We start from the raw sequence: 16,804 nt of genomic DNA, 5'->3' as shown, positions 1-16,804 counted from the left end.
ATATATATATATATATATATACATACACACACACACACACATACACAGCGCTTTACAGAAAACCTAAATACATTCACATCATTCTTTGCCCCCATCACGAGTAATCGCATTAAATGTTAAATCTTGAATGCTTATCTTGTTTAATAACTATTTCTTATTCTTAAATGTATTTATGTGATGTAACCCCTGGGCAACCACTAAGAGTAAATTCTGCTGAAGTCAGACCAGTACAAGATTAATTAATATTAGTTCATAAGGGTTAATGCATCTAAAGCCAATCTGTTGCAAAAATAAAGTCCAATGTAAAGTGGCTCCTTGCAAAGAAGACATTGCATACTGACCTATCCTGCTGCCTGCTTGCTGATCTCATCAGTAGTGAAGAGAAACCGCCCTTTAAAAATCCTGCAGATTATGACACTTCCAGGAGTGACAATATTCTGGGCCCCGGCTGTGCTTATTGGTTTGACCCACTGTCAATACTTGCCAATACTGTGTCTTGTAGTGGTGTAGGAGCTAGTGGCAGGAATGTGCAGCAGTAAATGAAGAAATTGACTTTCCCAGAAGTGTCAGATTCTGTAGAATCTTCAGTAGGTGGTTCCTCGTCACTAATGCAGAGATTGGTGGTGTACACAGCAGAAGCTGCAATTATTCAATGACTTTATGGCAGGGATACCTTTATTTTAGACAGAGAGTCACTTTAAGTGTAGTAACCTATATAAACCAATATGAATCCATCCTGTGTAGGTCTGAACTCAGCAGAATGTATTCTGAATGGTAGCTTTTGGTTACATCACATAAGAAATACATTTAAGAATAAGAAATTATTAGTAGACAAGGTTGTTGGTGTTTGCTGATGGGTTTGGTGAAGTGACATTAGGGGAGCTGGTTGGTCAGGTTTTGCATCAACAGTGACCTCTCCTTTGAGACCACATGACCAATGAACAAGCATTATCTATATGACCAGCTACCAAAAAAAGAGCCAAAAAAGGTATTTTGCAGTCTCTTGTATCATTTGCTTAATTTAATAGAGCGGCATTACAAGTATTATTTTTGGTTATAAAGTATTGGTCTGCTTTAATACAGAACAGCGATAATTACATAAATGACATTCCAGTTTAATAAACATGTCATAACGGGTATATATTTCTGCATTACTTCAGTAGGCTTCAGCAGCAGAAGGTCCCTAGAAATTATTTAAAGACGCCAGAAACCGTGCTGCATGTTCCCCAACCCTGTGACATTTGGAAAGAAAATCTTTGAACTGAAATGTCAACAAAAATCTCACAGTATATAAATAATACACATATAGCTGTGCCCACACGCAGTGGATGTTTAGGCAAGTCTCTGAAAAAATAAATAGCAAAGATGACAATTTGAATTCCTGCGCCGCAATAAGCGACTGGAGGGCGATTTGTAAAGCGAGGCTGTGACTATGAGTGCATTCTTCTTTGGAGCACAGAGAGAATGGAATTACATTTATACAGTACAAACAAATTACTATTTTGGTCAATTAGAAAATTCTTCGAGGCATGTGCTGCTATTTTGTTACTTGAGTTGCAGCAATAATTTCTTAATTAAAGATCCAACAAAACTCAAAAACTATCATTTCATATTCTTGATTTGTGAAAGTTTTTTAGCCTTGAGCATAACTAAACACTTCGCGCCAAAATCTTAATGTGAGGGATTTCTGGGACTTTCAAAACATCTTGTTTGTATTTTAAATGCAATTGTCTGACTAGGTTCTCTTCCCTATAAACTAGACTGGAGAAGGGAAAAAAAGCTATACTCTTGAATACATTATTCTCTTTATTTTCTACTCATATACCAATTAGTATGTCTTAGGGGTCCATTTAAAAAGCAAAATTATGGTCTTGCCTCGACCATTCTACTGCTTTTAAAAGTTAAAAACAAGTCATATGCTTTGTAAATATGCTAAGTGCTCCTCTGGCCTTGGAGTCCCACTATTAAAGAGAATGAGAAAACAAAAGAAAGCTGGGATGAGAGTTAGTCATGTGACCGGCCTCTCCTCCAAGCATGGAGTTTTCTCTGCTACCTTAAATAATGATGTACTGCAGGCTCCACACCGTGGCCTGCATTTTATGAATGGGCTTCAGAATATAGGCCACAGTGTGGAATAACCTCTTAAAGTCTACTAGAAAAACAGATAGTGAAATCCACTCTCTTTACACAGTGAGCCAAATGCCAGAATATTTATTCTGTACTGTTGCTAGATAATCTATAGTGCTCTGGAAGTTATTTGTCATTAGTTAAATGATTAATAACTACATATTTAAAAAAAAACATCTAATAAATGAGTTTAAAAAAATCATAAGATTAAAAAACATTAAAAACAAGAACTGACCCCAAAATCATAATGGTTTCCCTATAAAAATAATAGTAAAATGTATGCAATTATATGCAACATAATATGCAATATATGTAACTGTTGTTAGCCACTAAATGAATGAGATCCTAATAGGTTGGACTTGATGGACTAATGTCTTTATTCAACCTCAAATACTATGTAACTATGTAACTATGTAAAATAAAAATGAGAATATTTGAAAGAAAACCTGTAGTGGCTGCAAAAAAGATATATTATGGTTGAGTAACTATATAATGCAACATAAGATGTCATAGTACCTGAAACGCATCCTCTCACGACACCATCAGAGACTACTGTTGAACTTGTATGTATAGAGAGAGTAGATCTAACTCCTTCCCCATTTGACAAAACTGTGTCTGAACAACCTCTTGCACTGCTAGGCCTAGGTGTTGCCACATAAGGGAGTGGTGGGGGTTGATTGAGACTCTACCGGCTGTTAGGCAACATCTTCCATTTGGCCAATTATAGTATATACCTGGCTGCCATGCCAGCCAAAATCTCTATAGTTTATGGCATCCTCTTAAGACCCCATTCACACTGAGCGACATGCAAATCGAGCGACGTTGAGCGACGTGTCGCGCGATTCCTATTGGGCTGTATGCAATCAGGAGCAATATCGCTCAAAATCGCTCTAAAAAAGGGTCATGTAGAAGCGACAAGCTACCAGCAACGAGCTACAAGCGATATTGAGCGATATTGAGCGACATTGAGCGACGAGATGTGAACAGCCACATTGAATTGTATTGGTGAAGCTACATAGAGCGATATAGTGCGGAAATATGAGCGATATCGCTACAAAAATCGCGCGATAAATCGCTCAATGTGAACGGGGCCTAAAGGAGAACTATGGGGTTAAGGCTTTTCCCCATAGTTCTCCTTTGGGTAACGGGAGGACACAAACTAGCGTCCTCCCGTCACCCTAGGCTCAGTATACCGCGAGCAGTAACTCGCGGTATACTGAGACGCCACAGCTGAAGCGGATGCCGACAATTGTGCCGGGATCCGCCCAGCTGTGTGACTGACAGCTGGCTCAGCCTATCTAGAGGCACAGCCAGCTGTACCCGCCCCCTCCCCCGTCCGTTCCGCCAGTCAGCGCTGGCGGATCGGAGCGGGGAGGGGGGAATCCAGCCCCTCCCCTGTCACGGCAGAGAGCCGTGACAGGATCGAGAGGTGAGCGAATGCCTGTATGTGTTCGCTCACCTCCCAATCTACTGAGCTGACCTGTGACAGTCTCATTGTCACAGGTCGGCTAGAACTATGAGGTGAGTGAAAAGCACTCACCTCATAGTTCTCCTTTAACAAATTTGTATCTGTGCTTGAACATGCACATTAATGTCTTTACTGGCCTATGCATCAAGGTCTCTCTGTGAGCCCATCACAAAGAGACCCAGCTAAATACATTTTTGCAGTGCTTCCTAGATAACATTCGCAGTATATTGACCAACAACATTTACGAAAGGACCACAGAATTCTTGCATAATGTGCAAGCATACATGCATATTATGGTACACTTATGGCAGACCTTCTTCCCTGGTGGATTGCAAGGTACTAGGGAGTAAGGTCTATGCTCCCCTCGTCACTCCACCCACAGCCACTGTCATCTTCTACCAGGTCTGGCACTTCTATTCTTTGGCCATAGGGTAACCAATGATGACTTAGATGCCTGTGCATATGTGATGGAGTTACATTGTCCCGGCTACATTCTTGGGATCTTGCAAATGGCAGAAATGTTAACGTTACTGCAAATGCACCACAGACAGTGTACACAATGAAAAACTGTAACAGACACTGCCCAAAAAACTCTACTTGCGATCAATAGTTTTTTTTTAACTTTAGTTCTATTTTAAGTGCTGCCTAGCATTGCTTGTATAATTGAACCTACTGACTTCAACAGCAAACTTCTGGGCATGCTTGACTTCCACTTACCTGAAGGATGAAGCTGTGATCAGTAGCATCAGCAGCCAGGCAAACATCTCGAGACCATTCTTCTTCTCCTTTTGCTCTTAGACACATTTCCGTAAGCTCAGTGTTTTCCAGTACATAGGAAGGTAGTTTCTGCTTCTCTGTTAGGCAGTCAAAATGCTCTTGCACCACAACTTGGCCATCTTGTCCCACACAGTGCTGGACTACCTTCAGCTCAATGCTCTCTGACAAATAACTGCAAATGATCTGCCTTCCACAGATTATCACCTAGGGGAATAATAAGGAATGTAAGAAACAAATTAAAATGATTTAAAAAAACAAACGGTACTTTAATCTTCATCATATGTGATAGAGAAGGACAAACGCAGGCCATTCTCCTTTTAGCACAGCAGAAGCACTTATTCTCATCACAGAAAACAAATGAACACCATGACCAATGACAGACCTAATAAACAGGAGTGGGCATTATTATGACAGATTTGGACTTGATGGACGTATGTCTTTATTTAACCTCAAATACTATGTAACTATGTAACCAGAATCTGCTACCCTGCACAACAACCCCTCAACCACATCAAGCCAAAAGGTCAATGTTCACAGAACATTGAATGGACGTTTGCAGTGCATCATCCTACCCTGGTTCTTCCTTTTTCCTGCATCAACATGCTAATGAAATGTTTAAACACCACCTTTCTATTTTCATTACATATCAAATTTATACCTCTGTGCCTCTCTTTGAAAGAAGAGAAGATCATGGCCGGTGGGAGGGGCAGGCAAGGTGCTGTACATAGTTTCAAGAAAACATTACATTCCCTTGCATCAGTACTCCTCTCAAGGGCCCTCAGCCCAGATGCAAGCCTTGGGCTGGCTCCTGGGAGGACTAATGTAAATATTCCTAGGCAGGCGTAATTTGTTATTATTATTATTATTATTATTATACAGCATTTATATAGCAGCAACAATTTACAGCACTTTACAAAACTGAGGGAGACAATACAGTTAACAATGCAATTTCGATACAGGAGGGTTGGGAGGGCCCTGCTCGTGAGAGCTTACAATCTAGGAGTGGCAAGTGATACAAAAGGTAATAACTGTTTGGGATGATTTAATGGAAGTAATTGAAAGGACGGTTATATCGAGGTGTAATAGGCTTCCCTGAAGAGAGCAGTTTTCAGGAATCGTCTAAAGGTGGACAGAGTAGGAGATAAGGGGATAGATTGGGGTAGGGAGTTCCAGAGGATGGGAGACGCTATGAAAAAATCCTGGAGGCGAGCATGCGAGGAGGCGACGAGAGAGCAGGAGAACAGGAGGTCTTGAGAGGAGCGAAGAGGACGGTTTGGGTGATATTTTGAGATGAGGTGGGTGATATAGGTAGTCTTTGCATGTTATTGTTAGAATTCTGAATTTTATACATTGGGGAAGTGGGAGCCGGTGGAGTGATTGGCAGAGAGGAGCGGCAGACAATGAATGGTTAGTAAGATGGATGAGTCTGGCAGCAGCATTCATGAAATGCAGCTGAACTCGACGTGTTGGTATGCATGAGGCCTTAAGGTAATTAAAAGTATTTTTAAGATTTAACTCCTAGGCTTAGTGTCAATTTAAATCAGGTCCAAGTAACAAAGTGAAACTAAATCAGAGAAGTGCGCAGATGAGAATTTTCTGGATAATGAAGGGCATCTTGAGATGCCTACCATTAGGCTGGACATATATATTCAACAGTTTAAAGAGATGACAAAAGTCTTAGTTTTGAAATGAGTAGGAAATGGTTGAAAACCCAACTAGCATCCCATTGAGGAGATTTAGCTTCATTTTCTGTCCTGCAAACACAAAAGGAATCCAAAGGGAAACCAAAATAAGGGCATATCTCCTTTAAGAGAGTCATTATAACTGAAGTTCCATTCGAAGACTTCCTGTCACAACAGTAAACTTTAAAACTGACACATTTTGGCTTTTCCATCTCTGTCTGTCCCAGAGACAATGATCACCAGGAGAAAGAATAAATCTCCTCAGCGGAGACATTGACAACAGTAAAAGCACAACCCCCCCCAAAAAATATATTAGGTTTTGGCACCAAAATGAAACCGTTTTCTACTTCTGATTACTTGTGATGGCAGCATGAATGTAAAATACAAAAGCCATGTTTGCATTGCTGCAATCTGCCCTGTGACACTGTCATCTTTACATGTAATGTAGAATCTCCTGAGGACGTACTTGTTTTTGCACCCCGTTCAGCTGCTCCACTTTTATGATCAGACTTGCAGTCCTGCCCTTATAGTGAATGGTCCGGATAAACGTCCCTGCGTTGTCCACGTTGAAGGGCTCTGACCAGCGCCAGTTTCCCCAGCCCTCGATACAGATGTGAAGCAGCTGCAGGGAGATACAACATCCATTAAACAGTTAGGGTCATGAATACACTGCTTTCTGTCATTACAGATTCATTATCATTCTTATGAAAAGATTTAAGCCTTTCAGCTTCCTGAGGGGGGAAAATATTTTAACCTCCTTGGTGACACACAATTTGTTATATGCTCTTCATTTTTTTTCTTCTGTTGCATGAGCTCTATAGGCATATTTAAAGTTTATTTCTAGGCAATTTTGTTTTGTTTCAGACGCTCTATTACGTCTTTATTACTGGCTGTGGCCCCTTTGGAAAGATTCATCCCTCTATTTGTACTGGTGACAATTGTCATGGAGAAAGAAAGTGAGGGGGAAATCCAAAATCGAAGGACCTACCTACCTAGGAGCGGAATTCCCTTCACTTTGGGAGATTTCCTCTAAGATCCTGTTGCCTTTTTGGGTCAGGAAGTAATATAATATAGTAACGTAATAACCTGGCTGGGTTTTTTAAGCCTTCCCTACTTTTCTACCATTCCCTTCCTTACTTTTAACCCTTCCCTACTCTAGTAACTGTCAATGAATGAGCCAGATTAACCCGGGTTCTACAGATTGGAAAGAGGGGCTTTTGGGCCAACACAACATACCTGCTTGATTTAAATTCATATTTCATGTTTATTAAATACTTGCTTAATTTTTTTTAAAAAGACAATAAAATCCTTTTATAAAACAAATATATGTCTGGGAACAGTTTTCAGATGCTGGTCCATATTTACATATACAAATAGCTTGATATCCATCCATAACGGTATAGAAAACCGACTATGGCTTCCTCAGGAGGATAGACACAGCAAATGCGAACCAGCGCGTTATGGGTCAATGTGGAAAAAAATTGTGCTTGCAGCATTTTGATCGTACTGGACCGCAGGCATAATGCGCCTTGCGATCCCATGCGGCCGATCACATTGCGGCCGGAGGGTTTGGGTACAGTGCCATTCACTTCAGTGGCCCACCACGCCCCCTCCTGCCCCACAAAAAAGTGAGCCGGCCGCAATGCAAGGCAGTGCGTTCTGGCCAGTATCGGGCCGGAAGGCACTGCATCTGGTGTGAACGGGCCCTTAAGCAGCCAACACATCTAAGGACTAGCCAGCTGCAAAATATTCAATTTTTGTTTTGGGATTTAGATACACTTTAAAACAAACATCCTACATAAAGATCACTCGGTCTTTTCTGTGCTATAAATCTTTTTTTAGCTTGCACTGCAGGAGGTCGTGTACTCTGATTGTGTAAGAAGAGCCCCTTCTATGTGCAGTGTCCTTGTCATCAGCCTGAAAACAGACATAAGCAAACACAACAGAGTCAGGCGGTGGGTGGCTTCTGAAGCGATGACTGACACTTGCGCTGCAGCTAGGCCGGCCTGTAATCTTATCACCATTATTAACCACTACAAGATATTTCAAGGTTTACTGTGCTGTTTGGTAATAACAGATTTATGGCCGGGAATGAAAGCCTTCTAGTAACGCTGATATGGATTCACACCACAAACTGATCTTTTTCAGCTGAAAAGAAACAGAAGTTAGTGGAATTATGTTATAGTACTGCAGGCTACAGATACAAAACTCAGAAAAAAACTAAATAATATGTAATATCAATTTATATCCACAAGGTCTCTGCTCCATGGCCAACCAATCTTACAGATTCTTTTGCAGCATTGGAGAGCTACTATCTCCCATCAAAGGAAACACAGCAGATGCTAAAAGCTTAGAGCAACAAATATATTATGAAGTTAACATTTTTATAAACTTCACTGTCTGCAAACTTGGAATGAAGACAACAATGCCTGATGATGACAGATTAAAAGAGAACTATGGGGTAACCTTTTTATCCCATAGTTCTTATAAGGGTCACGGGAGGACATATTCTAGCGTCCTCCCGTGACCCAAACCTCAGTATAAAGCAAGCTATTGCACACTATATACCGATATCACTGCAGCCGGGACGGATCCCGACAATGCTGTTGAGATCCACCCATCTGCTTGAGTGACAGCTGGCTTTGCCTATGTAGAGGCAGAGCCAGCTTTGCCAGTGGGGGGGTCCCTGTGGGGAGCCGTGACTAACAGTCACCGCTCACTGCAGGGAGATGATCGGAAAGTGAGCGAGCGACGGTATGTGTTCGCTCACTTCTCGATCTATAGAGCTGACGTGTGACAGTTTAATTGTCACAGGTCAGCTCAAACTATGAGGTTGAGTGAAAAACACTCGCCTCATAGTTCTCCTTTAAAGGTGTTTCTTGCAGCTTTAAGGTTTTGGGGGTTTAAACAATTTACAGAGCCATTAACTCTGTGAACCTCCAAACTTTTCCTGCAAATAATGGCAAAAATAAACTTAATTTCTTTTAATGTTTATTGTAATGTAATGCCGCACTACAGCCACCAGATGGAGCCTACAAAAAAAAATACAGTAAACTCTGGTATCCGGTATTCAACTAACCCGAACTCTCATCTAACCAGTACTCACTGTTCTGCTGATCTGAGGCATGTATTATCCTGGAAACGATTGTTGGGGGGAAATGTATCAAAGCTGGAGCAGTTGCCCTTGGCAACCAATCAGCTTCTCTCTTCAGTTTGTTCAGGTAAGATTTGAAAATGGAGAGGAGCTGATTGGTTGTCATACACAGTTGCTCCAGATTTTGCCTGCCCCCGTTTTGATAAATTCCCCTCCGTCTGTCTATTTGTCTTAATTTGCTTTGATTACACATTTCAATATTAATATGAAGTCAATACAGAGTTTATGTTATGGTATGGTATGGGGGCATGGCATTAGTTAGACCTATTTTACATAGTATCTCTCAAGCAACCAGAAACTACATTTATCTGGAACCTTCCAATCCCTGTGGATGCCGGATAACAGGGAGTTTACTGTACTTTATTCCGACGCTCCTCAGCTCCATCTAGTGGCCATACTGCTGTATTCCATTACATTCGCCTTGAAAAGAACTGATACTAAGACAATTCATTTCTGCCCGTCTATTTGCACAAATTGAACGTTCAAAGGGATTCGCAGGGCGAATGACTATGCAAATTGTTGATAAATAGACCCAGGGGGGTTAGCCAATAAAGAGCATCACACCAAACCTGCTTCTGTCACCTTTCTACAACACCTTGCTGAATTGATGACAAGCAGGCCAAATATTTTTTGCGTTGATAAACAAAAATAGGGAAGGTTGTTTGCTTAGGAAATTCAGGTTCATACAGTAAAGCTGTGTTCCCTTCAATCATCCAACCATGTGTAAGTTATTTTCTTTTAAAGGGTTTCTAAACCCTCAGCTTTTTTTGCATATATCTACTGCTAGCAAGCAGTAGATATATGCAAAAAGTGTTTTTAAAAAAACCGGCTTTAACAACGGTTTAAACTTACCTGTGTCTTCCCCGCGCGCTCCCGCCGGAAAATGTGAAAATGCTCGGGCGGCCGCAAAGCATCTTAGGGCGAGCGCATGCGCAGTTCCCATTTACGGCCGGGACGCGGGGAGAGACACAAGGTAAGTATATGGACGCGTGCACCCGCATGCAGACACCGTGGGACAGGAAGTGCCAGCAAGCTCAGAGGAGTCAGCGCTGGATCGGAGACTCGCAGCAGCGCTGGAGAGAAAGCTGAAAACTACAGGAAAGAAGAAGATCCGATTAAGAAACATTATTTAAGGTAAGTCCTTACACTAACATTGGGGGGAGGGAAAAAGAAAACATTTCCAATGTCACTTTAATTTCACTTGCGCATGGTTGGATATTCAAAGTGAACATACATTTACCGTATTTACCAGGGATGCACCGATACCAAGTACAGATACTTTTCCAGCTCCAAGACTAGACTAGAGAAAAATTAAAAAGTTAGGAGGCAGCTGTCATTTGTAAGGAGCACACGGAGCTCCTTGGATTTGTACATCTCTGTTTTAATGTATGATTTTGTTTTTATAAATATAAAGGGATGCACCGATGCCATTTTTGCCTGTACAAGTACTGATACTTGTCCAAGTACTCACAGATACAAGTACTGATACATTTTTGTTTATTGTCATGTGACAGTTTTTCTAAAACAATACAGACTAATGATTTCAGGACAGTGGTGGAGCGCCAGAGCCAGGTCCCTGCTGCAACCGCTGCTACCCTGGTAGTTCTCATGAAAATGCCAAGTATCGGCACTGGTATCTGAAAAGTATCGGTGCATCCCTACTAATTACTATCATTCACTTTGTAATGTGAATATACAGTTTACTAAGCAAACAACCTCTACTTCTTTAGTAAACCAACTCCACTGTGTGTATACAGCTAACATAATAGTGAATTTGATGGATATAATGGATTAGTGATGCACACTAGAAGACAGACAAATAAGAGCAGAAAGAATCACATAGCTTCTGCATGAAGTCCCAGCGTGTGTGAGAACTAGAGCCGTATAAACACAGCACTTGCTGACTCACTGTCACTGAGGAATACACTTGTCTGTTTAAATTTGCTAGACACAGACTTGCTGGCACGGTAACTCTCCCTATACGTTACAAATGTAATGCTACTGTGGCTCCACGGTTCACTAAAGACAAAGCTGACCGGGCCAAGTGAATAAGATGACAAGCTTGTGAAACACATTCTTCAAGCTTAACATTTCACTTGTAACTGCACTCAAAAGAAAATTACAAGCATTGTATACAGTCAACGGTTTCCCCCAGGAAACAAAAAATGCCTTGTTACCCATTGCAACCATTTATTTTTATTTAAAGTTGCTTTAATTGTTTACTCTAACAGAAAACAAGATGAATTCTGGGCACCATTTCCTTATCTGAGTATTTATTCTAAATTAAAATATGAATATTTGATTTTCATGTGGCTCTGTATTTTCAAGATAATAACAAATTTGTAAGAGAGATTGGCAGGAACATTCTCGATTAGCTATTTGAAAGTCAGATAGTGGCACCAAGGTTTTTGTTGAAATTAAATCACCTAATAGGAAAGCCACCCAGAGAAAATAGTGTTTTCTGTTTATGTCAAGAAAAGAGACACTAAACTCAGAAATGAAATATTAAAAATATATTCAAGTTCCTTAACTATTAACAAAAATGTATCCTTTTTGTGTATCACTCGGCTGTAGATCCTCAAACCATCTCTGAATTGGTGCCGACATTGTCCTTCCTTCTGGAGGGTGGCTACTTTTGTTCCCCATGGTCCCTCTGTGTGTTGTAAAGTAGTCACCGCTCCAAGCTCACTCCCGTGATGGACTACAATCTCAATACAAATTAGTAAACTGAACATGAGAATGTAGTCCATCACGGGAGTGAGCTTGAAGCGGTACCTACGAAAATGATGATGTTGGGTAGCGCTGCGCATGCCCGAGTGAGAGAAAAAATTATAGGGCCAATATTTATGCATATCTCTAAAATGATGACCTGTAGAGGCTTTTAAAGCGTTGTCTATGGATTTTTTGGGTGACTACATTTTGTCGTCGTTTCACAGACTCACACAATCTCTAACCTGGGCATGTCGGGTATCTATATATTTGTTGTAACCTCATCTTTTATATTTTAAAAATAGTATTTTATTGTGTTTTGGGGCACTAAATTTAACTTAAGTTTATTTTTCACAAAATCTTGGGTTTGATAAGTTGTGCTAATATCATGCAACATAAAAAACTTGCAACTGCCACCATTTTATTCTACAGGGTCTTGGCTGTAGAAAATATATAATGTTTGGGGTTTTGAAATAATTTTCAGGCCTAAAATATGGATTATAACATGAGTGCAAAAAAGGGGAAAAAAAGGCCTCGGTCATTAAACGGTAAATTAGTATACAGGAGGAAGAGGAGGTTTCATCAAATAAGCAGTACCCACCATAAATTCACAGAGGCCTGCAGCCATGGCACCCTAAACCATGACCTATGTGACCAAGTGAGAAATCCAGCCTTGGCTTTTTTGATGTTGGAGAGTCAACAAATTATACTATAGAGATGCAGAACCTGACCATGCGTGCAGTGGTATAAACAGTCTATATGATGTAAGTAAGCCTTCATTAGTTCCTTTAGGCACCATTTTGCTTAGCGCAAATAAAGAAGCAAATAAAGCAAATAAAGAAGCAATAAAATGTATAAACTTGAAAAAATATTGAGCAAACAAATGCAGCCAAGTGCAGACCAGTTATATAATGCAGTGATCATTTATGTATTAATTAAAACAGATTTTAAAAAAGATGAGATGGCCACATCATAGATAATCTCAGGCAGGCCAGCGATTTAGCATTTACAGAGTTGTCAAATGGTCAATCTGGGACAAGAATAGTGATAAGAGAATATGGAAACCATGCTTAGTATTTCTCACCAATACTTAATAATTGGCCATGGCATCAGATCTTTGCCTTTCCCCATCAAGCTTCAACTTCCTTTACTACAACAAATACAATATTTTCCTTCCTGTGAAATTTCGATAGTGTCCCGCATATGGAAAAGCTTCACAGAGCAGCTGTTTAATATCTTAAGTAACTAAATGGATAAATGTGTCCATTGATGGAGTTACCAAGATTGATGGATAGAAAAAATAATAATATTCTAATAGTGCTAAGGTCTTGGATATGAAAAAAGTAAAATATTCCCCAGGTCATTATTAGCTGGCATGAGAAAGGATATGTTCTGGGACACTATGTATCAATCAGCTCCCGAGTTCACAGAACATTTTGTTAACAGGTACAACGTTAACAGCATTCTTTGCATTATGAACTTGCAAACGTGAGCCTGTCCCTTAAACGGTGAAATACCGAGCTGGGAGCCAAGTGAGCCTCGAGATATACATTTGGGCATACTGCAGAGGAACTCAGAAAAGGTTATGAAGTTGGAACAGCGCTGTTATTATTTTTATACATATTTCACAGCATGAACAAGCCTTTTGTTATTGTTTAGCAGTTCCCCGAGGTCCATGCATAGTCCCCTATTGTCTGAACACGTGCAGCAACTCAGGGAACCACACAAGCTATTGAAATCAGTGAACGGGTTGGCTTGATCTTGAGGGCACATAAAACAGTGCTAGATGTCTCTGGAAAAAAATAAATAAATGTGTGCTGCTTTGCAGTAATGTAAAAGTCTCATGATCTCTCATAATAGCCAAACACTGTTCAGTTATGCCACTCTGTCATTAGCATCCACACAGAGCCTTTTTTTTTTTCATTTTAATTTCAGTATTTAAATTGTACCCTAATACTAGGCATTGCTTCACAGTGTGTATAACTATAGTCATAGCAATCCTTGCCCAAAGCATACTATGTCCCTATCACACTTAAAGGAGAACTATGTGGTCAGTGTTTTTCCCCATAGTTCTCCTTAGGGTAACGGGAGGACACAAACTAGCGTCCTCCCGTTACCCTAAGCTAAGTATACCGCGAGCTACAGCTCGCGGTATATTGAGACGCCGCAGCCGGAGCGGATCCCGACGTAGATGATGGGATCCGCCCAGCTGCGTTAGGGCCAAGCTGGGTGGAAACCACTTTAGGTACCAGGATTTTTTTCTTTTTGCATTTTACAACCCCAATTCCAAAAAAGTTGGGAAGCTGTGTAAAATCTACATAAGAACAGAATGCAATGATTTGCAAATCCCATAAACCCGTATTTTATTCACAGTAGAAAATAGAAAACATATCAAATGTGTAAACTGAGAAAATTTACCATTTTAAGAAAAAAAGTAAGGTCATTTTGAAATTGATGGCAGCAACACGTCTCAAAAAATATCCAATATTGCAATACAGAGTAGTATTGTAAAGGTGCCCATAGGAGTTCGATAGCAGTCTCCAGGAATCTAATACTTATGGGCTAGCCCCAAAAAAGTGTTTTCTGTAAACAATGCAATTGGACTTGGTTTTCTAGTACTGTCTTCCTCCTGTACTGCCTGTACACATCTCCCTTTACGCCCTCCATTACGCTTAACAGGAACTCCTGTGCGATTGGGGTACGTCGTCTGTTATTAAGCTAGAACACAAGGATGTAAAATTTGTTGAACATCCCCCTAAACGATTTTCCGACTTGCTATACACGAATGGGATGGTTATGTTGTTCTTTTCCCCTTTTCCTGTAGGTTTTGTGTTTCTGTGTTTTTTGCCGTTTTAACAAAAGGCCCTGTATGGTAGGCACAAGCTTTCAGATTTCTCTGTATTGCTTGTCCTAAGACTTAACATTGGTTGTCACTGTCTCAGTCTGGGGGTGTAAAATTCTAATAATTCTATGCTTGTGTTCCAGTAGGTGGTGGGAATTAAGCAGCAAATACTAGTCTGTATAAAAGAGTTTCCTGTACATTTCAAAATGTAGGTTTCCACCCTCATCAATGTATATGACACAGTCTAAAAGGGCCAGTTTGTTGTCCTGCACTCCTCCCTTGTGAACGTAATGTTCTTTTCTTCTGAGATGATGTATCCAGTGACTACCTGTTCCATCTGTTTTGATTTTGACCAAGGTGTCATCCATATATCTGAACTGGTGATGCTGCTAACAGGAACATTTTTAAGTCTCTACTTTCCACTTGCTAGGCTACAAAGGAAGAGACAACATTTAAACCAGTAGCAGAGAACTGTTTTTTATAAAAATTTACTTAAAGTGAAAGTTTTGTTAAGAAAAAAACTCTAATAACTGTACAGTGCAAACATTTAAGCAAACTTTCTGCAGTTTGTCACCTGTATTCTAAAAAAAAGAGGTTTGCCTGACCATGTAATGTTTTAATCTAACTGGCAATGGGAGAGTTTGTCTTCAATACTAGCACCGATCAGTCTTAGTGTTGTAATAAAAAGAAGCACCATCGCCATGCTCCTTTAGCAGTGTGCCTGACAAACAGGGCCGCCACCAGGGGGGTACGGCCGATATTGATGTAAGGGGCCCGGGCAGCTTACATGGGTATCGGCCGTACAAGTAACAGGCCAGGATGTGGCCGGGCCCCCTGCAGCACCTGAAGAGAACGGGGCCCGCACGCTCCAGACCCTCACCCGGGATGCCTCCTCCGGTGTCCCCAGGGGATCTCTCCACTGTGCATTCATTTTTAAAGATGGCCGCCGCAAGTAGCGGCGGCCATCTTTAAACCTGGCAAGCGCCCACATCTCATTTAATATATTGCCAAACAGGCAATATATTGAATTAAAATCATTCCCTGGTCGTCAAGTGGGGAATCAGTATGATGTGCATCTCTTGCTGATGCAGATCATACTGATCGCTCCCTCGTGGTGCCTCTGCTAACTGTCAGGGATTGATTAGTATGCCTGCATCAGCCAGAGTGCAGATTCTCCACTGGACCCAGGGATGCAACCCCCCTTCCTGCAAAACAGGTATGCAGGAGAGGGGGACGTTTTTTTAAATAACTATTTTAATTGTTAATGTGTGTGTGTGTGTGTGTGTTTTATTGTGTGTGTTTTAATGAATGTGTGTGATTTTTTTTTTTTTTTAATGAAGCTATGTGTGTGTTTTTTAATGAGTGTGTGAGATATGTGTGTGTTTCATTACACGTGTTTTTTTTTTGTTTGTTTGTTTTTTTTTAACCACTTCCCGCGGGTTCACATAATTGTGCGTCATCGGCAGGAAGTGGTTATACCAAGAACACTGCTGCTCCTGAAGCCATGTTCTTGTACCGTGTTAAACAGCTGACGATTGCTGTTTAAATACAAGTGATCCGGCGTCTGTACAGGCGCTGAATCGCTTGTATGTTGCGGAGCTGTGCCCCCCTCCTCCACGGCCGCAGGTGCCACCGTCAGTTTCCTGGGCTCATCTGTCCCTCGTGTGAGCCCAGGCCGTGCGTGGAGGTTCTCCCCTGACAGATCGGAGGAGAGATCAGTGGCTTCTAGCTGCGGATCTCTCCTCCGATCACTGGACCCGGAAGTGATGTGCATTACATCACTTCCGGTGTCACTGTACACAGTGTCTGGCTCTTAGGGCCTGTTCAGACCACTTACAGTGCGTTCCGGCCGTAACGCACTGCATCGCATTGCAGCCGGCTCATTTTTGTGCCGGGCAGGAGGGGGCGTGGCGGGCCATTAAAGTGAATGGCACCGTAGCCACACCCTCCTGCCCCAATGTGATCGCCTGCACAGGATCACAGGGCACATTCTGCCTGCAGTGCGTTCCGGTGCGGTCAATATGCTGCAAGCACTATTTTGACCG

At 41.2% G+C, this 16,804-nt stretch overlaps 1 protein-coding gene across 5 annotated transcripts in view; it reads right to left on the bottom strand.

Annotated features, from left to right (window-relative positions):
* VPS13B (vacuolar protein sorting 13 homolog B) overlaps positions 1-16,804 on the bottom strand; it is a 761,266-nt gene that overhangs the window by 76,155 nt on the left and 668,307 nt on the right. For all 5 annotated transcript variants that reach the window (XM_018559352.1, XM_018559343.1, XM_018559336.1 and 2 more), the window contains exons 43-44: positions 6,521-6,676; positions 4,313-4,576 (exon numbers count right to left, since the gene is read on the bottom strand). In XM_018559352.1, the coding sequence (XP_018414854.1) occupies positions 4,313-4,576; positions 6,521-6,676 (420 nt within the window). The remainder of the gene's footprint in view (positions 1-4,312; positions 4,577-6,520; positions 6,677-16,804) is intronic.

This window comes from Nanorana parkeri, unplaced genomic scaffold (genome assembly GCF_000935625.1).
Source record: "Nanorana parkeri isolate BGI_ZX_2015 unplaced genomic scaffold, ASM93562v1 scaffold16, whole genome shotgun sequence".
NCBI lineage: Eukaryota > Metazoa > Chordata > Amphibia > Anura > Dicroglossidae > Nanorana > Nanorana parkeri.
The sequence above is the reverse complement of the archived record's forward strand: the minus strand, read 5'-3'. Positions and strand labels throughout refer to the sequence as shown.